Raw genomic sequence first — 21,517 nt, 5'->3', positions numbered from 1 at the left:
TGGATGAAGGGAAGAGAGAGGAATGCAAATACTCAATAGGACTGAAAGTGTTAATGGAAGTACAGTACAGCTCCGGAGCAAATTACAGTACAAGAATATTATTGAACAGCAAATCAAAAGAATCGAGATTAAGAAAATAGTCATATATATTCATTCAGATAGATGGCTACGGCAATGATATAATCCCCAGTTTGATCAATACACAGTGATAGATTTTCTAGAATCTGCATTATATTGTAGAAATGAGAAAACCTTAAACTGTCAAATTTAATAAATCTTTATTGTTCTTGGCAAGTACAAAAAGACTTTACAAAAACAAAATACAAACAAAATTATATTTTCCCATATAAAATACTCTGAATTATTAGTGCAGTTGACACATTGCAAGAACATTCAAACTGCTTATACATTTCAGCTTCGCTGTTTCCAAAATATTTTTGCATGCAATTATAAAAACCATATAATTTGCAGTTATATACAGGTGGACAAAATATATGTTTCTGCAAAATTCTGTCTTTTTTTTTATGAGGATTCTACCAACGATCCAGATAATATAATGCTTACAAAGCAGCTTATATCTATACCATACAATGTATAACATTATAATTATAATATCAGTATAATGAACAGTATTATACAATTTGTATTTATCCATAATCCTGTCATAATAATTTGGAGGAATTTATTAAGACAGTCTCCTGACTGGTTACTCAAACTTGAGGCCTTGAGCAAGCGGAAGTTCTTTGGTATAGTTAATGGTGCACGTTGAACGACGCATGTACTGCTTCCAAGAATCCGAGCCAGACTCCCGGCCTCCACCAGTGTGCTTCTCTCCTCCAAAGGCTCCGCCAATCTCGGCACCATTAGTAGGGATGTTGATGTTGATTATACCACAATCTGAACCCTTGGGACCCAGCCACTGGTGAAGGAAAGATGAAACATAACTATATATTTTCATACTGTACTCTTATTCCTAAATTGAAATAAATGAAATGAATTAAATGTATGGAGATAGAGAGGGAGAAAGAGAGAAAAAAAAGTAAAAGAAATAAATAGAAAGAGCCTAACCTTAAGAGAAAGATTCGTGCTTAACCTAATTCAAAAGGCAGCCAGGAAACTTACAGCCCTACTGCACATTTCTCACCTTGACAAGCTGGGGCTGCAAAATCTTATATGAAGCACACGTTTGCTCTCATCTTGAGTATGCACCCCTCTCCAGGATTGCCTACTCTCCATCATTCATCAGATTTTTGGACGAAGTAGAGCGCCATGCAAGAAGGCTCATCTCTAGTCTTGACCAAGTCTGGTGGGAATGGTCTTAACACCAGAGCCTGCAACACCGTCATGACAATGGTGGACTCACTGTTATGTACAAGGCCAACATTCTCTCCCACTTGGGCTGGACGGTAGAGCGACGGTCTCGCTTCATGCAGGTCGGCGTTCAATCCCCAACCGGCCAAGTGATTGGACACCATTCCTTCCCCCCATCCCATCCCAAATCCTTATCCTGACCCCTTCCCAGTGCTATATAGTCGTAATGGCTTGGCGCTTTCCCCCCTGATAATTCCCTTCCCTTCTCTCAAAGTTCCACACCTGACCCAACTCTATGGACAACTAGTACAGTAGTTGGTACCTGTAACACTAGGCTCTCAAATTTCAACAGTCTCATGCTGGAACTGCCTTTATCAAGAACATCATTCCAAACAATCATTCATTTTAAACTGACTTGCATCTGAAACTTGTTCGCTCAACAAGGTTGATGTGTAGATCAGGTCAACTGACCACATGAAGGCTCGGAGCTCATCCTGTTCCTTGTATGATTGTTACCAAATGTTGTTAATGAATAAAGTTTATTCCTAATGATGCAAATAATAGGCTCATGAAAAATGGGTCTCCAGGAGTAGGTTTCACCTGAGCTGAGCTAGGATTACAGCTCTTGTTTGTAGTTTCCCAAGGAAGCAATTAAATCAGCAGATATTTTTGGAAAGTTATTAGGAATCAAATCTCCAGTTTTATGGAGAACAATGACCTTCATAACCCAGGCCAACATGGCTTTAGAATTGGAAGATCATACCTTTTGTAATTACTCTACCACCATGGCAAAATCACAGACGTATTAGAAAAAAACAAATGCAGATGTGGTATACATTTGCGTGGACTAATCTTTGCAAAATATGTTCATAGAGTGATAGCCCATAAAATGAGAGCAATAGGAATAACAGGTAAAGTAGAGCAATGGATATTTAATTCCTGTCAAACAGAATGCAGAGTGACAGCCAAACAAAATCGAGTTCAAGCACAGTGAAAAACTCTATACCCCAGGGAATAGGTTCTTACACCACTCCTTTTTCTCCCATTCTCATATCAGATAAAAATACAAGTTACAGATTTGTGCCATCCTTTACAGATGATACAAAAATCAGCATGAAAATTACTTCTGCAGAAATAGAAGACAATGAAGAAATTTTAAGCCGATATTAAGTCTTCAACAGGGTAATGGAAAACCACATTTTCCATTACTCGGTAATGAAAAGAGAAAGAGACAGACACAGACATGCAGAGAGACAGAGAGGTTGAACAACTCTTTCTCCTACTCTGTAACAGAGGAACCCCACATTGTTTCGATCCCTCATTTTCCAAATTCTTAGATTATCCCTCAGAAATTTCCGGTTCTTTATCCCCATTAACCAGAGAATATCTGGGTTATTATAAGAAACTATAATTGCACATGCACAAAATTCTAGACAAGAATGTTGTTGAAACGTGTTAAAAAATGCAATGTATTTATTAGTGTTCAAGGACATTTTTCAGAATATTTAACAATGATCAAGAGTACTAACCTTGAATACATTAGCAAGATTTTGAGTGAAAAGCGAAGAGGAGAGCCCCTGCTTCACTTCATTGTTCCACTTAATACCTTCATCAACCGATGTACACTTCAGAATGTATACAATTGGGGCGAATGTTTCCCGCTGGACAACAGGAGAGTTATGTGGCAGACCAGTAATGATGGTTGGCTCTGCGTAGTATCCCTCTCGGTCAAGAACCTTACCACCAAACATAATTTTACCTGTAAAAAATGCATAAGCATTTATAAAAGAATACATAGTAAATTAATTAATAACTAATGGTAAATACCTTTTGCAAGATCTGCAATTATGTCACCCCATTCTTCACTTGTGCTACACACACACACACATCTACCCTTATCTTGCATACAGAAACTGAAAGTTTTGCTCGAAAACATTTAGGTCAGCAAGAAGTCGAGCTTTTAATACTCTCGTCGTCCTCCTCTTTTGTACAGTACAGTACTGTACTTTGTGCATATTATAAATTTCTAAAAATCCAGTTTTGTCTTGTTTACTCTTAAAGTTGTGGATGGTGCTGGCTTCTGACTGGTAAGACAGGAAGTGTGCATTAGCCAGGAAACGTGTGAGTTGGACAGGGCAGAAGCAAAGAGAATCATGGCTAAAAATTATTAAATATTGCATTTCTAAGTGCTCCCAGCCAATGGAGCACTCTGAGAAGGTAAATAAACAGTTTACACCCAACACTTGAGGGATGAATTAATATTCATAAACAACACTAAATGCACTTCCAACATTCACCTGTGGTCAAAGCTAAAGATAAGGAACCACATTAGTAAACACAAGGGATGTTTGCCCACAGCTAGTGTACCAGAATGCACAGAATTTTTTTTTTCTAGAATGCACAGCTAGTGTATGCTAAAAAAAAGTCAAAAGTGAAATTACAATAACAACGATTTTGTACACATACGCAAACAAAAACATTAATAAAGCATGAGACCCCACCACAAACCATGTACCAAATTGGAACAAGTCACTTCTACTTTGAATCTGGTTTCTGGCCTCCCACACTGACCTGTCACAAACCCAGTCAAGATGTGGCGAGTAGAGGGAGCAATATTGTGGCACTTCAATTTAGAAGTTGAGGATAGTGGCTAATTAGGTTAACTGGTAATTACCAAAAGTGCTAATTGGTAATTATTACTTGCTACTAATTTTCTACTCTTAATTTACAGTAGAAATTTAAGAGGCTTTGAGTGGTTTCATGGAGCCTTTTTGCTTTTGCCCTCAAGCTGGACAGAATGATCCCCAGGGAGACCTAACACTAGTAGGACCAAGTAGAGACTTGTTTAAACTGATCCTGAAACACTGGAGCAGACCATCGTCCCGACACAACTTCAAATACTGTCCTACAGTATTTGTCCAATCGACTTGAGAATGGTCCAGGACGGACCGAAACGTCGTCGTCCCTTCACCTTCTAGTGTGTGGTCTGGTCAACATACTTTAGCCACGTTTTTGTGACTCATCGCCTGCACTGTCCTACAGACCAAGTGAGAACATGCCTTAAGGAGTAAATGTAATATCTCAGAAAAAGATATTACGTATATAATATTTAATTAACTTGAACAGCATATCAAGATATTTTATTAACGTACTGTAAAAATGATACCATCTCTGACATATATATGCTCAACAATTGGTGATCGCTACAGGAAATGTTACGTTTACATTTGTTTACTTTTTTGAGGTAATGAGCATTATTAGATTAAATAGCTCAACAATTAAAGTGAAGAATACAGAACCAGGACAAGAAACATTGGAAAAGCTTAGTTTGTAATGAATTAATGTGGAGTACTTTCTGTATAAACAGTCTTGGTTTATGGAGCTGTTTCAATAGGTAAACAAACTATATAATTTTTTGGTTACATTAACCAAGATCAACTACCTTGCTTGCCAATGGATTATAATTTTATAATTTTGTTTCAAAATCTACCTATTCAATAACATAAGCAAAATGTGCAATGAATAATGTGTACCTCACTGTTGGTTGGTTAAGCACCAATGAGCCAAGCTAGTAATTGGTTGGGTGCCTGAAGGACAACCTTGCCCTTGACTACATTAACCTCAGTAAGCCTATCAGGCTATTCCCCTCCCCCCCTCCCTGCCTGCCCCATACACTGGTCTACCAAAAATTTGCTTATTTACTTGGAAAATGGTGACTATTTAGCTGAAGAACTGTTATGTCAGACATTAACTGTCAAATTTCTCAGTATAGTAATAAGACACACCTCCAAGAGCCTGTGCTTCCTCAATGGTTTTCATATAACCATCAATGCCTTGCTGTGAGTGCATCGGTCCATACAGCACACCATCGTCTAACGGGTCTCCAACACGTGACATAAAACTACCATATGCCTTGATCAGACGCTCCACTACAATGTCATACAGCTGGAATGGAAGATTATAAAATTATTTGGAGATCACATTCCTCGACTCATTCACAATTAAAGTTATTAAAGGTAATGCAGCACTGGGAATATCCATTTGAAAGTGGACAGCCTCAATTTTTTATATTTAGTAAAGTACGGTATTTGCTTGCATGTCTTCTACTACATCAATAAACCATCATTAATGACACACTGTTCTTAGACAAAAAATATATACTATCAGTGGGGGTACAATGCTCTTTAAATCAGTACATCTTATGATCTCCTAGCAAAATGACCAATTATAGGACTGCCCATTCAATCATTACCATCCAGCAAATTGTCTTGAATCAAAAACATATATGTAATAAGATGCAAATGACTACCTGTTCTTATCTTGAAAAAAATTAATAGTAACCACAGGTGCTCATAAACACTAGTCCACGTACACAAATAAATTGTTCATAACCTTTGCGAGACCAAAACTAGAATATACTCCAGCAGTTGTATGGTGCCCATATCTTTAAGCACATCAATAAACTATAAAAGGTGCAAAGACATGCAACTAAATGGCTCCCAGAACTGAAAGACAAAAGCTACGAGGAGAGGCTAAGGGCATTAAATATGCCATAACTAGAAGATAGAAGAATAAGAGGTGATATGATCACTACATACAAAATAGTAACGGGAAGCGACAAAATTGATAGGAAAGAATTCCTGAAACCTTGTACTTCAAGAACAAGAGGTTATAGCTCTTCAAAGTACATCGGTTAGGTACTTTCTTTTATAAGGAGGTCATAGATTTAAGCTAACTAAACAAAGCAATGTAAATTTCTTCTGCCAAAGAAATGTAAGAAAATTAACTTTTGCAGAGTGATAGACGGTTGGAACAAATTACCGGTAAGGGAGAAGGTGGTGGAGGCCAAAACTGTTAGTAGTTTCAAAGCGTTGTATGAGTTTGCTGGGAAGAAGGGACACCAAGAGTATAGTTCTCATCCTGTAACTACACTTAGGTAATTGCATGTTCCAAGATAAAAGCAATTAAAATGTGATTTGCTTATACAAAAAGTGTAAATATAAAAACATTACAGCACAAGGTGTCCCCATGACTGATACTCTACATTCTACAGTACACTGAGAAATAAACAAAACTAATTAGGTTTGTCTTTACAATAAGGTTCATACATCATAAGAGTTCATAAAGACATTGGTAAATAAACCAGCAAGCTCTTTAAATGTCTCAAACTATGGTGATCTCATCTTACCGTCTCGTGTACAATAAGTCTCCGAGTCGTGGTACACCTCTGTCCAGCAGTACCAACACATGCAAATAATGCTGCTCTCACAACCATCTCAAGATCAGCATCCTTATCCACAATAATAGCATTGTTCCCACCAAGTTCAAGCAAATGGCGGCCAAAACGCTCCTGTACCATCAGTGCCACCTGCAAAGCAAAAACAAAATAAACAAAAATGATATAAATGTACTTTTGAAAGTAAATCTATATTTACTTTCAAAATTTCTAAAATTTAAAAAATACTTGATTTCCATATGTAGAAATCAAGCACTATAATGGCAAGCCCCATAATTGTTTGGCCAAACAAATGCTATATAGTTATTATATAAATACCTATACATACACTTTATACTGTAATCTTGCATGTTTATAACTTCCTACCTCCTTTCAAATTACCAGTAGGTAGGCTGCCCTTGGCCTATTACCCCTTAGTGTCTTATATAATGGTCATATTCCCCACTTCTGCTATACAATGTTGAGAGGTCGAGTTCCCCTATTTTGTTCTCATAGCTGAGCCCCTTCAATTCTAGTACTAATTTAGTTTCAAGTCGCTTTACTTTCAAAAATATACTCTTACATTTCAGGAGGTGCGAATTCTATGCAGATGCTACATACTCCAGAAATGGTCTTGCATAGGCAGTGTACATGAACTTTCCGTCTTATTCCGATTTGTAAATGATGATGTTCGTCAACTTCCTATATGCTGCTGATGATATCCGGTTCACATGAGCTTCTGGTCTTATTCTTGCAATTATTATATCCAATTGTAGATTTTGTCTCTTGTTTAGTTGCCTTTCCCTTATAATGTTTTCTACAGATCTCCTATTTCCTCTTTCCTCATCTACAATTCCATATACAGTTTCTGTACTTATTTGGATTGAATTTCAACAACTATTTATCTGCCCACTCATGAAGTTTATCAAGCCTTATTACAGAACTACCATTCTCCTCAGTTCTTACTCATTAACTTTACATTATTATAGAGATATACACACCCACTGTCTATGGCAGGTGGTTTACAGAAATTAGAAGCAGCAACGGACCTAGGACAGAGCTCCTGAAAAAGCCTACTTCACACTTTTCCAAAATGATATCCTCTGACTATGATCCTTTATTTCCTTTGACAAGATCTCCATTACTCAGTTCAGTATCCCTGCTTGGCTCTGCATTGTGTGAAATAGTCTTTTGTGAGGAACTATCAAAAGATTTCCAACAGTCTAAGAAGATGCAGTCTACTTATGCTTTGTTCTCTTCACCTTATTTTGGTCACCTTGTTACCATTTAATCTAATAGGAAATTTTTTTCCCCTTCTAAATCCGTGTTCTCTACACTACAAAATTTAATCTCTCCAAGCCTTTAACTATTCTTTTCCTAAGTGTTTTTTTCTGGTGTTCTACATAAGATGCATGTTTAGAGAGACCGATTTATATTATGTGCTTCACGTTTGAACCCTCTTTAATATTGAAACCATATTTGCCTCTTTTTCTCTCTCAGATTTCCCAAGGAAGGATCTTCAATTATGTCTAAAATCACAGAAGCTGCTGCATGCGAGTCAGGCTCTAAACTGTGTGTGTGGGGGGGAGGGGGGAGGGAAAGCCATCCTATAGCAGAGAAACTGCAATTCAAATCACAACTAACCTTTATGCAGGAAAACCAGAAGCAAGATAATTTAATTACCTCTTCAGAGGGGGGGGGGGGGACCAATCCCTCCATAATGTACATGCCAAATTATGCCTAAGCAAGAAGCCTGGTTCTTCAACAATATTAAGATTTATTTATTTGTAAAAAATTCTTAAATTTTAAGCACATTATATTGTCGTCTTTGCAGCAAGGAGCACTAAAATTATTGGGAATAAAAGATAATTGTGAGCTATTGATTTTATTTTAATTTTTTTTTTTTTTTGCAATGGAAAAGTTAAAAAAAAATTAGAATACCAGTAGTTGAATACAAGCAATTGGAAAGAATACGCTAAATTATTTATATCAGGAAAAATAATAGTTTTGAACTTGAGAAAATCGGTAGGAATCATGACAAGACTTAGAACCTGCACAGAATACTCCCAAGCAAATGCCCTAAACAACTCTCATTGATATGCAGACAATCAGTCACAATAACGTGGCTGATGATATGATAATCAATAATCAAGCAGTAATCAACTCTCATTGATACATCAAGTTAATGTAATTTGTTTGAGCAGGAGTTTGATTATTTTTTTTTTTTTGGGGGGGGGGGGGGGGAAAAAAAAAACATTGATTTATTTTTGCTCGAATACTAGAATGTTTAGCTTGTTGATATTATTTCCATCATCTCATACAATGAACAGTGTATAAGTTGCTACAATTTGTATAAACATTTTATATATTTTTGGTTTGATTAAATCAAATATTTTATAAAAGATGAAGAAAATAAATTTTTTGTATAATCATTAAACACATCTGATCCATTTAGTAATACCAAACAAATGATTTTACAATAATATGAGATAATAAATTAAAGGTATATAAATTAAAGTATACTCATAGAAATGGTTGAATGTATTTGAACAAAATGTTAACAAATTTAGGATGAAGCCCCTGTTAAGACGTGGAAGCAGGCACAACACAGACTAACTAACCAATACACATCCCACTACACACAGAAATCACAATAGCGTGATGTATCAAATGAACAAATCCCTTCAACAGGCCACGCAGCCAGCAACACTACCCGCGACATGATAAGGAAACACGAGACGCTCACCCAGACGAGGAAATCGAGAGCAAGAGATGTCTGGTGGTTAACAGTCTTCATTAGCAGCTCAAGACAAAACAAACCCCCTTTATCGCAGTTCAGGACCGTATTGGACTGTGACATTCATTCATTGGCCAACTGTGGCAACTATTGTATTTGATACGCCTCTGTCAACTTATATTGTAGTTATTTGTTGATATAAAACCTTGCTACAATGTACCTTTTCATCTTACATGATATGTTAGATTAAGGACCTGTCTGAAATGCTATGCGTGTTAGTGGCTTTGTATGAATGTAAAAATACCAATCTTTTGTAATCTCACCAACCCATTGTACCTTCTTGCAAATAAATTATTATTAATATTATTACTATTCATACGGTCTTCTCAGAGGCTAAGTTTGCCACTGCCAGCTGCATGTACACAGCAACAGTATCTATATTCACTATTACACAGGCATGGACAACAGTGCCAAATTCATTACCATTACCACAAGATCAATAGCATGTGAGAACCTTACTAGGCATAGATATTTTCCCAAGCCCCAATCAGAAACAATAATTAAATTATCAACGAAATGATTTTTTAAGCTTTTATTACGAAAAAGAGACTTGCCTTTCATATTATGATGAGACATCCCTCAAAATTGATGTGCGATCATTTTTGGAATTTTGTATGTTTTTGTCCTTTTATTTAGTTCTTTATCCATATTTTGGTCACGATAGAAGACACAATGATAGATTAGGAACTAATTTACCATAAATCAAATTTATTCTGAAAGTTTATAAAGCACTACAGAGTGTACTACATATTTTATTTATAAAACTTAATTATTTTATATTTAAACAAGTTCTCAATTATGGGAATATTCAAACCAAAGAAATTTTGGAACTTTTAAGTCTATTTGAGTTCTCAAGCCATGTACTTGCTATGGGGCTACATCGCCTATTTTCAACAATAACTACTTAATTTTGCTTATACTATAACATTTTAAGTTTCAAATATAATGATTCTTTATATACTATACTATATTAAAATCAGATAATTACAAAACAAAATGAAAACCATAAAGTATCCCTTTTGAGGATATCTAAATATTAGCCAAGACATATTAAGCAAAATTCTTTCATGAATATGCCATCGGTCAATCAACAAATATATACATGTAATAGCATTATAATTATTTCAGAATGATGTAATGTATGCAAAAAATTTATAATTTTTTCTGGCTGCAAATTCGTGTTCCATTTTATTACTAACCTGTTTGCCAACTTTCGTAGAACCAGTGAAGGAGACTAGAGGAATTCTTTCATCTCTGGCGATGCCTTCACCAACGTCCGCCCCGCCACAACACAAGGTGGACACTGCTCCAGGGAGTTTGTTCTTCTCTAATACTGATGCAACGATCTTAGTTGTGGCCACTGACACCAATGGTGTGCTTGGTGCACCCTTCCAAAGCAATGTATCCCCACACACCTTTTGGAAAAAATAGTGCAAAATATATCTTTTACAAGTTTTATATCTTGATCAGTAATAATAGTGATGGCAATGATTGGGAAAAAAAAATGCCTTGTGATGCTTAGAAGTTGTTTACTCAAGTGTTTCACTGGAACCACCAACTTTCTCAAAAATAACCCTGAAACCAGCTCCTAACTTATCCAAATCACAGGTCAGGCACAATATTTACATTCTAGCTCAGTGACTACCAAAATTACCCCAAAACAATTATATGTTCTCATACCAATTATTACTCTCAAAAAAAAAAAAAAAAAGCTAAAGAATTGGAACTTTAAAAATCTACTTATTCTATTAGTTGTCTTGATAGTGTACAAAATGAATGCTCAATATCTGTACTAAAAGTTTTTTTTATATATACTGTATACATACATGTACACCGAAAGCTTGTCTTCTGACTGGCTAGTGTGTAACCTGTACAGTATTCCATGTTTTGGTTTCATTTCCTCTTACATTTTCTGGAATCCTTAATACTGTACATTTTACCCAATCAATTATAAAGAATGTAATGAATTCCTCCATTTAAAACTTTTCTCACTGTTTTTACCATATTGTCAATGTTTAGGAGAGTAACTGATTATATTCATACCAGCAACAATCATCCACCAGAAAAAGTTATTAGAGACCACTGACAAACCGATTCCTGGTGTACTATGCAATTACTAGAGCTATATACCATGAATATAGCCCTTCCCTCAGGATGATGGCCTGTGGTGCTGTGACCAGTGCAGTTTGCTCACAACCAGTTGGACACTAATTCAATTTCCAGCCATGCACGACATATGGACAAGTTTCCGTACACATGATGATTTTGTTTACCGTTCACCAATCAGTAAATAAGTACCCAAAAATTAATCGACTTGTGGGTTGTATCCTGGGGAAGGCAAGTCACGGCGTAGAGGGACCCCTGATACCCAACATTAGGATTTACGAGTTCCATTCTCCTCATGAAGAATCTTGGTTAGAAGTTTCAGGCAATTTAAGGTAACCCAGGGTGACAAATGCTAAGACACAATGAAGTGAGGCCCCACTTTGATTTTTGAAGTTATAGTTCAAGGTAAGTTAGTGCTGCTGTTTATTCAACATACAGTATAATTATTGTCATTCTTCTACTTCAGTTCAATTCATGCTTTTGATCTCAATTAGTTTCAAGTTTAAGTTTTTAAGTTTCCCCCACATCTTGCCTGAAACACTGTGCGTGCTAGTGGCTTTAGGCATAGTATATAGTGTACTAGCTCTATCTAGAAATCCAACATTCTGCTTGTAACTCAATGTGTATGCACTGTATGTAATTTTACTTAAATAAATTATTTATTTTTTATTTATTTATTCGTAAGAAAATAACGAATAAGTACCTTGGTTAGGAAAAATTATTTGAAAAGCAAAATTATTTGTGCATGTCAGACTTGAATCATGTCCATATCATCATTATAGACAAAATATACAGTACTACCAAGCTGGACCATTAATACACAGTATATACAGTATATATATATACTCATTAAAGAATTTACATTTAATCAAAAAGTATAAACATCATTAACATGGTATAGTGCAGCAACACTAAACACTCACCATGGCAACGGCACTATTCCATCCATACACAGCAACAGGGAAGTTGAAAGCAGTTATAACACCGACAATACCAAGAGGATTCCAGTTTTCCATGAGGACATGCCCAAGCCGCTCAGAGGGCAACACTGAGCCACCAACCATGCGAGATAAACCCACAGCAAAGTCACAGATGTCAACATACTCTTGAACCTCTCCAATACCCTCAGGCTTGATCTTTCCTGAAATCGTTTACAATTACAGTATCATGAAACCAAAATCTTGACAATTCCCACAAAATACTACTCTACCACTGGATCAATGCAGTAAAATGCCATGTACATTTATGTTTTCTCAAGCAAGCAAAATACTGTATCACAACTGCACTGCCACAACACTTGTAGTGTAGTGTAGTGTAGTGTAGTGTAGTGTAGTGTAGTGTAGTGTAGTGTAGTGTAGTGGAGTGGAGTGTAGTGTAGTGTAGGTGCAACAAGTGTAGGTGCAAATACCTTTACTATGAACATATGTATTAGACATCAAAAGAATACAAGGGTAATATTGCCCAAAGAATCCCACAATGCATTAATCATACATATACTGTATATCAAAGACTAAACCAACCACCACCTGCTATTAGCTCTCCTACAATACCGCAGAGGATGGAAGATTGTTGGAAAACAAGAGAGGTGTCAAAACCTACTCTAAATGCCACATTTAATTACTGCCTTTATAAAATAAACTAATATATTACTTACAAGTACAGTAACTAGTACAGTAATCTGATCCTTGGAATACCTCACAAATAAAATAATTTGTATTATTATCGTGATATTTCTACATATCATTCATAAGATTGTAATAATTTATTCGAGATTTAGGGGTTCATTATTATGACTTCGTTCCTTTTTGATACATTTGTTTTGTATTATTCCAGATGTAGTGAACTGAACCTAATAAAGCTGAATTGCAGTATTCAAGAGTATAAATAATTCTCTTTCAGCTAAATTATTATTATTTGACTACCTTCCCAATGTTAATATCACAGGACTCTAATACTGCCATACAACCATAATATTCATTAGCATTCTCATAAAAACTAAGTATTAAGTGAACCATCACAAAATGTTAAAACATTAATTTCATCCTAATGATGTCTCTTTTACATGCATTCCATATTTTCTCACATACCATATCTGCCAATTGTGACGATGTTGACACTATCTGTCGAGCGCACCCGACCCCAGTTTCTGTTCCACAGTGGAAGGCTGTGATCTTATTTTACCTGTGTAATTTTCTTCTTACTAATCATATGTTACTCCTCAGAAGTGATGTGAGTGATATCTTGGTTGACAGGAATCAGTTCACCCTGGGCAGTTCTGAACTCAAGACGTGTTCAAGTGGGAACAAGTAGTCGAGTCAATGTAGACTGCAATTTGTCTGTCATACTTAGTGAAGTATTGGTGATTGTACCGACATATCCCAGGATGGTCAAATAGTTAGGAGATGGATAGAGAGGGCCTCGTAGCCTGGTGGATAGCGCGCAGGACTCGTAATTCTGTGGCGCGGGTTCGATTCCCGCACGAGGCAGAAACAAATGGGCAAAGTTTCTTTCACCCTGAATGCCCCTGTTACCTAGCAGTAAATAGGTACCTGGGAGTTAGTCAGCTGTCACGGGCTGCTTCCTGGGGGTGGAGGCCTGGTCTAGGACCGGGCCGCGGGGACACTAAAGCCCCGAAATCAACTCAAGATAACCTCAAGATGGAATCAATGTCTGTCTGTTAAGGCTTGCTATAACTGAAACCTATGTGGAAGTCTGCCAGCGTCTTGCTGCATACACACCCCCCTTCCCACCAGCGTCTTGCTGCAGACCTCCCCCCGCCAGCATTTTGCTGCAGACCCCTCACCAGCGTCTTGCTGATTTCACACCTCCCACGTGAAATCAGATTATCACTCATACACTTTGTCACCAATCTCATTGCTGAATTTATAGACTTTAATTGTAGCATTAAGAATATTGCACATTCTTACTACTGCATTAAACAAAGTACTGAATAAATCTTATGTTGCCAATTTGTCAATTGGCAGCATGGTACTCACCCATCTCCAAAGCCACCAATTTACCAAGTGGCTCCAATTTTTCACGAAGTGCCTCTCCAATCTGCCTCACTATTTCTCCTCGTGCTGGTGCAGGCATATCTGCCCAAACCTGAAAACAAAAATTGTTACGCATGATGAAACTCTCCTTTCAGAGCCACACTCTCTCTCGGATACTTCCTGCGCCAAAATCCAATTTGCATACCTGTACCAAGAACTATTATCACCTATTAATTTTAGCAGATAAGCAACACATGAGGAATCTTTTGCATATATGACCTGCACATTTCCCAAGGGAGGTGAGCCAATCTCCTTGTTCATAATTCCAAGCTTGGCCAACACATTTGAAGTGTAAAATACCTCCTTGCATCACTCATTTATAGGCACAGTAAATAAGTACACATCACTTAAATACAGTATGTTGCTCAAGATGTCAACTAATATGTACCTCTTGCAAGCAATAAATCCAAGAAAGTCCATGAGATGCTCACTGGGAATAAAATAAAACTCCTAGGGATGCCCCTTTATACCATATGAGTATGTGATTGGCAACAAGTACCTGTACAAGAGGATTAAGAACCATTGGTGTTGGTAGGGAAAATTTGTTGTTTAAAGAAGAATATCCTGGGGTTCAGGAAGGCCTCAAGTGATGAGGCTAATGTTATTTCTGCTAGGCGTGTTCTTCTTATTACCCTTTCACAAACTTCGTTTTGGTGTTTATGGTAGAAGAATAAATGGGGAAAACTCGAGATTTCCTCCAGGGAGCAACACTTTAGTGAAGTTGAAATAGTTTTTTTTTTTTGTGGGGCTGGATGTTAGTTTCAATTACATTTAGGTCACTGTGCCTCCTGGGGATGCTACATCATCTGTGGGTAGCTGCAGGCTCTAGGATCAGCTGACAAGTGTACAGGAGCATCAGGCATCATGTCATCACGCCGACGAAACCCTCATCATTAAGTGCTGCGCCTTGTGCATCTTTACATGCAAAACATCAACTTCAACATATGTTCTCAACTCTAGCTTCTCTGCATCGTTATCAGTACTGTGTGCTGTTTCCCATTGTGGCAGAGCTATCAGTGATAATGTGGGAAAGCTGGAGAAACTGTATCAGGAACTCAACACTAACTCAGCCACATTGGTTCATGCTAAACCTATATTCAGCCAAAAGCAAGCAACTATGACAAATGGCTGGGAAAAATAAAGGCCTACATTTCCATTTCATAAACAAGATAGGCCTGAAAATTCCCAGGAGCTTAAGCTTTATGAAAAGAACTACAGAATTAAATAATTGCTTATGTTAGGTGCACAAAGTCAATAGAATTGAGAAATGCATAAAAAACAGATACATTAGGACACGCGTGGCGTATGTATGTGTGTCTGTGTGTCAAGAAAACACTTGCTGAACCTAACTTTACCGAGTCTAGAGATAATTAACATGTGACTAAATTAGACTAAAGTGCAGTAGCAGTAGGAAGAAATCCCTCCAGTCCATAAGAGGTTAAAAATATTTAAGAACATTCTGAACTTTTTATGAAGTTTTTTAATATTTATATTACCACAATAGCCTAACATCGTGACTACAGATGTACCATTGTAATAAATATTTTATTCATTCATGATCAAGATTAACATTTCTTGGCACAAAATCTTACCCACATCAACATTAGATCTCTAAATATGAAAACTTACTTGCCATGCTTCCTGTCCTGCTTTAATGCAAGCATCTAGGTCCTCTACCGTGCCTTGCTGAACTTGTGCAATGGGAAGTTTATTCGCTGGGCACACTGACGTCACGACCTAAACAGAAAAATATTCATTACAGTACAGTATTATGAAATAATCAAGCATCATATACTTTCACTAAAAAATCAATGTACAGTAACTTTGTTACCACAGTAAATTTCACTCTTTTACATTAAATGTAAATTTATGTTTACATTAAAACTCACAGAATCTTGTGCTACCCACTTCCCCAATTTCAGTACTTAAGACATGCAACATCACCAGTATAATCAATTCAATCTATTCTTATTGTAGGTATTATGTTGAAATCAAATTCTGCTACAAGGTACCTTCTAAAAACCAGGAAATCAGATCAGCCAAAAGAAACTATGAAAGAAAACTTGCCCAAAACATAAAAGAAAGATCCAAAATCATTCTATGCCTATACAAGTTTTATCCACATGAAAGACTGGCAAGGAAATTACAGGCAGGCACATGGAATAAATGGTAGAATACTAGAATTGCTGAAACAATGGTTAAAACAAAGAAAACAAGAGTCATGCTAAATGAGAATGAACCTGACTGGAGAAATGTGGTAAGTGGGGTACCACAGGGCTCCATTTTGGGGCAAACCCTTTTGTCATATACATCAATGGCAGATAAGAATATTGCAAACCACATCATCAAATTTTCAGATGACAAAGATTTATGGTAAAGTTGGAAATAATACTATTGAAGCATTACAAAATACTTCAATGAACTCTACAAATGATCAGGAGTCTGGTAAATGCTCTTTAATATTGACAAATGCAAAACCCCTGCATGTGGGGCATAGAAACCCACGCCCTAACTACCAAACTAATAACATTACATTACAGTAGATTGATAAGAAAAAAACCTTGTAGTCAAAATCCCCCATTCACTGAATGCTGCACAACAGGTAGGAGCAGCAGTCAGAAATGCTAACCAAACCCTTGGAATATTCAAGCATACCTTTGACTTTGAGGAAATGAAGGCAGTGATTCAATTGTATAAATCACTGGTGCACCCCCATCCACATTACTGTATCCAAGCATGGAGACCACATCTTCACGACATAGCTGCTCTGGAGAAAGCGCAACACCGGGCAACAAAAATCATTCCAGAGCCAAGTCAACTCAAGTATCAGGAATGGTCGAGGGCCACAGGGCTAACAATACACTACAAACCAGGTATGTTAGGGATGACCTCATTGAAACTTTTAAAATACCGAACAATTTGGAAGATGTTGATATGGTCAATTTCTTCATAAGGTCAGATGTAACACAAACAAGGAGGAACGGTTTCAAGCTCAACCAGCCATAATGTATCACTGAGAACAGGAGATGCTTTTTCACCCACAGGGTTATAAACCCACGGAATCGCCAACCCGCCTAAGCCGTAAATGTCATAACTGTTACATTTTAAAGTCCATCTGGAAAAGATCAAGGCAAATGGGGGGGGGGGGTGGAACTTCGACAAGCTACCGGTACAACCTGCTAAATCATTTAACAACCAGGTACACATTTTACTGTTGGGTAAACAGAGGCTATAGTTAAGGATTGACACCCAGTAAATTCTAGTAAATACCCAGTAAGGATATTTTACGAACCCAGGACAAAGAGCTCGAGAAACGCCAGGCGAGTGTCTTATCACTTCACCATGGGGACTGTAAACTGGGGAAAATCAGGTAATCACTCTTACTTTTATCAGTTAGGTTAAGGACCTGCCAAAAACACTGTGTTTGTGGCTTTGCAAGAATGTAAGAAAGCAAATGTTACTGTATGTACTCTCACAACCCAATGTCTCTTCTTGTATATAAAAAAAAAATATTAAAAAAAATAAAATAATAAATGTATTTTAAATTATTATTTCTCAGGATAACAAACTTAAGCATGAATCCATCTGTTCTATTTCTAAATAGTCTTATCATTCCTCTTACATTTTGAATATCTGAATTCATATATATTGCAAAAATAGTTATATTAAAATTTTAATTTCTTATACCCAAATTCAAATGTTTATTCAGGTAAAGTACATACACTGTACATAAAAGGTGTGATATAAATATTGATGAATTTATAGAGCTAGTACATACAATGCCTGACACCACTATTACACAAGGCGTTTTGGGCAAACGCTTTGCCCGAAACTCATTTATTCTATCATGTACAGTATAATGTTTTTCCACTAGTATCAAGGGTGACAAAAGTTTACAAGAATTGCTTCTGTAAACTTTGCTAAAGACTGTACATGTGGTCGTTCTTGAACCCACTGTTGATATAACAATATACATTAGACTGTTTTAACTGGCTTATGAAGAGTAACTTGCTTAACTAAATGAATTTTGAGGCTCGGTCCCCGAACCCATTATGTGAAGCTAACATTTCCCAGTAATGCCCCATAGGTTGGGTATGGGGGTGCACATTAAATGAACTAAACTAAAAACTAAAATCTTTGCATATTCTTAATACACACACACACTCTCTTCAGCCTGTTACCATGGAAACCCAGCTCTTAATTACAGCAATTTAAGATGAGGAACTTTAAAAATCTTAATCCAAATAGATAGCCGAAGATAGCCACACATTATACACTAATTCTAACACTTCCCACTGACAATATAACTACATATATACTGTATACGACTGGTAAAATCGTCATAAAGTGGTATACAAGGCAATTCAATTTCAATTTCTTTCTTTATTATGCACCCCATACCCATCCCATGGGCGGTGGTATAAAGGATTACAGAGGCACATAATCGGTTCAGGAACTGAACCCTCTAGTTCGTTTAGCTAAGCAAATAAAAAATTGTGACGCTTGTTACATGGCACTTTAAGTAATGGAGGGAGGGCAGAGTGCCCCGCCCCGGGTGCCAGCCAATCAGCGCCCAGCAACCAGCATGCCCCAACGCTGCCATATGCCAACACCACTACACTAAACTGTAGTACAAATTAATGCGCATTTCCTCATGACACCATCCATTGGTGGCACGTAGTAGGTGCGTGTGGTGGTGCTTGAGGCCATGGGGTGAGGGGAGAGAGACAAGCTAACAGCTGTAGTGACCCCATTATTCAACACCCGGCTTCTTGAGCGGCTATTTATACCACCTCCTTTATTCTTAACACTGGTCGTATCCCACACTATTACACCTCACAACTACTTCTGTACACACACACACATTATTATATAATAAAGTAGAAGTGACATTTTATATTTAAACTAATAAAAGCCAGGCATTTGAATAACTACATTACAAGCTAATTACAAGCTAATTTATTCATGTAAATCTCGGGATTATGTGATACGTTATTCCCCTGTATAAATATACCTATAAACTCTAAATAATAGTTTAAAATCTTATACAAATTGTCAATTACGAAACCTTCAGCTGACGGCTAATAATTGATATCTTAAAGAGAATATCTGATCAACTGAATTCTATTTCAAAGTTCTCACCTCTCCATTGGCAAACCACTTGCCGTTGAAGACGCCCTTGTTGCTCTCCGCCAAGCCCAGCTCCTTGAGGAAGGCGTACTTGGGTTGGTTGATGAGGAAGGTGGAGGAGGACATGGCCCTGAGGAGCAGCAGGGCTGAGCGTGGGGACGGTGCTAGCAGGCGGGCTGGCAGACCCATGACTGGGGACTCCTCATGTCGTCTGCCCTACTCATCTCTCCCCCACCAACAGCCCTCCTCCCCCCACTAACAACCCCAACAACCTCTCCCCCATACCAATCATTCCCCCAATCTTCCACCACACCCTCCCTGCTCTCCCATCTAAGATTCTAGTCTTGAGAAAATCTCCAGCGCTGCCGGACACCCTCCCCAACCATGAGTCTTCCCTTTATCCACTCTGAATTTTCTTCCTCATATTTTGTATTAATTAACAACCTTGTGCTGAGGTCGACGGCCGACGGGAGCCGGTCGGCCGAGCGGACAGCACGCTGGACTTGTGATCCTGTGGTCCCGGGTTCGATCCCGGGCGCCGGCGAGAAACAATGGGCAGAGTTTCTTTGAAATTGAAATTGAATTGAAATAAGTTTATTGAGGTAAAATACACACAAAGGGATGAGGTAGCTCAAGCTATTCTCACTCCGTTCAGTACAACGTGTTAGTACATACATAGACACATCACAAACAATAAACATGTTACCAAACATTCATTTCCTCCTTCACAAGTAGTATGGTATCAGACGTACACACAAATACTTTTATACTTTTATGACCTAGGTAGAGTTTCTTTCACCCTATGCCCCTGTTATTTACAGGGGCATTTTCATCCTATTATTTACGTAGCAGTAAATAGGTACCTGAGTGTTAGTCAGCTGTCACGGGCTGCTTCCTGGGGGTGGAGGCGTGGTCGAGGACCGGGCCGCGGGGACACTAAAGCCCCGAAATCATCTCAAGATAACCTCAAGATAGGTTACGGGCCCTCACGGCTGAGTGGACAGCGCTCGGGGATTATAGTCCTATGGACCCGGGTTCTATTCCCGGCGGACGTGGAAATAAATGGGCAGAGGTTTTCACCCTGATGCACCTGTTCACCTAGCAGTAAATAGGTACCTGGGAGTTAGACAGCTGCTTCCTGGGGATGTGTGTGTGTTAAAAGAGAAATATATGTACAGTAGTAGACATAATAGAGGAAAAACAGATTGGTTAGATTGGCGGGGTTCAAGAGCTAAATAGTTCAATTCTGCAGACACAAATAGTAAATACAGCATTGTGCTGTACCCTGTTCTATATATAGCTCAGTCAGCTTACACAGTGTAGATAAAAAAAACTAGCTATAAGTTCATATAATAGCCCCATCTCACAGGATGGTTATAGTATACGTGGAGGAGAGAACATGAAATGTTCCACTAGCAAAATCTGGGTACAGCACAAGAATATCTTCCAATATTTATTTATTTATTTATTTATATACAAGAAGGTACATTGGGATTATGAGAGTACATAGCATTGATGTTTTTACATTCATGTAAAGCCGCAAATATAATTTTTTGAGATAAGCCAAATTGATTCATTGGTCAGAGAGAGCTCCCTTTCCCAGATTATTTACACTGATGGATCCTTGCATCAGTCCTATGGTGCAGCTGGGAGCACTTGTTGTGAGAGAGAAATGGTTAATCCTTCTCCCATGAGTGTGGAGGGCGTCCAAGTAACTGGGCCTCCACTCTCCAAATAGAAGTTGTTGCCATAATCCTTGCACTCGAGCCCAAAGTTGACACGCTAATTGAAAGTGACTCCTTGTCATCCTTGACTGCCCTCAGCTCCTCAAGGCATAACTATGACGTGCTTATCTCTGAAGCTAGACACAGACATACAGATTATACACATAGACACAGATATAAT

At 37.7% G+C, this 21,517-nt stretch overlaps 1 protein-coding gene across 2 annotated transcripts; it reads right to left on the bottom strand.

The window, feature by feature from the left end:
* Positions 1-261: 261 nt before the first annotated feature.
* Positions 262-19,865, bottom strand: Aldh7A1 (aldehyde dehydrogenase 7 family member A1). Of its 2 annotated transcripts, none has more exons than XM_045745884.2 (9): positions 19,625-19,865; positions 16,112-16,219; positions 14,426-14,534; positions 12,353-12,570; positions 10,523-10,738; positions 6,500-6,679; positions 5,097-5,256; positions 2,841-3,070; positions 262-919 (listed from the first exon to the last, which is right to left on the bottom strand). In XM_045745884.2, exons 1-9 carry the CDS (start codon positions 19,799-19,801, stop codon positions 707-709), a joined length of 1,611 nt encoding a protein of 536 aa, XP_045601840.2. In that variant the 5' UTR covers positions 19,802-19,865; the 3' UTR covers positions 262-706. The 2 variants fall into 2 exon arrangements, with proteins under 2 accessions (XP_045601840.2, XP_045601848.1); XM_045745892.2 differs by lacking the exon at positions 19,625-19,865 and adding an exon at positions 18,993-19,100.
* Between the last annotated feature and the right edge of the window lie 1,652 nt (positions 19,866-21,517).

The sequence above is a fragment of the Procambarus clarkii genome, chromosome 22, assembly GCF_040958095.1.
Source record: "Procambarus clarkii isolate CNS0578487 chromosome 22, FALCON_Pclarkii_2.0, whole genome shotgun sequence".
Classification (NCBI taxonomy): Eukaryota; Metazoa; Arthropoda; class Malacostraca; order Decapoda; family Cambaridae; genus Procambarus; species Procambarus clarkii.
Note: the sequence above shows the minus strand (reverse complement) of the source record. Positions and strands in the feature narration are given on the sequence as shown.

Excerpts from the sequence above, each read along its gene's own strand:
- Aldh7A1 (XM_045745884.2), bottom strand. The coding sequence starts at position 19,801 with ATGGGTCTGCCAGCCCGCCTGCTAGCACCGTCCCCACGCTCAGCCCTG. Across the intron at positions 6,680-10,522 it reads CTACGAAAGTTGGCAAACAG|GTGGCACTGATGGTACAGGA; the intron begins GTTAGTAATAAA and ends TTTGCTTTGCAG. Across the intron at positions 5,257-6,499 it reads GACTTATTGTACACGAGACG|CTGTATGACATTGTAGTGGA; the intron begins GTAAGATGAGAT and ends CTTCCATTCCAG.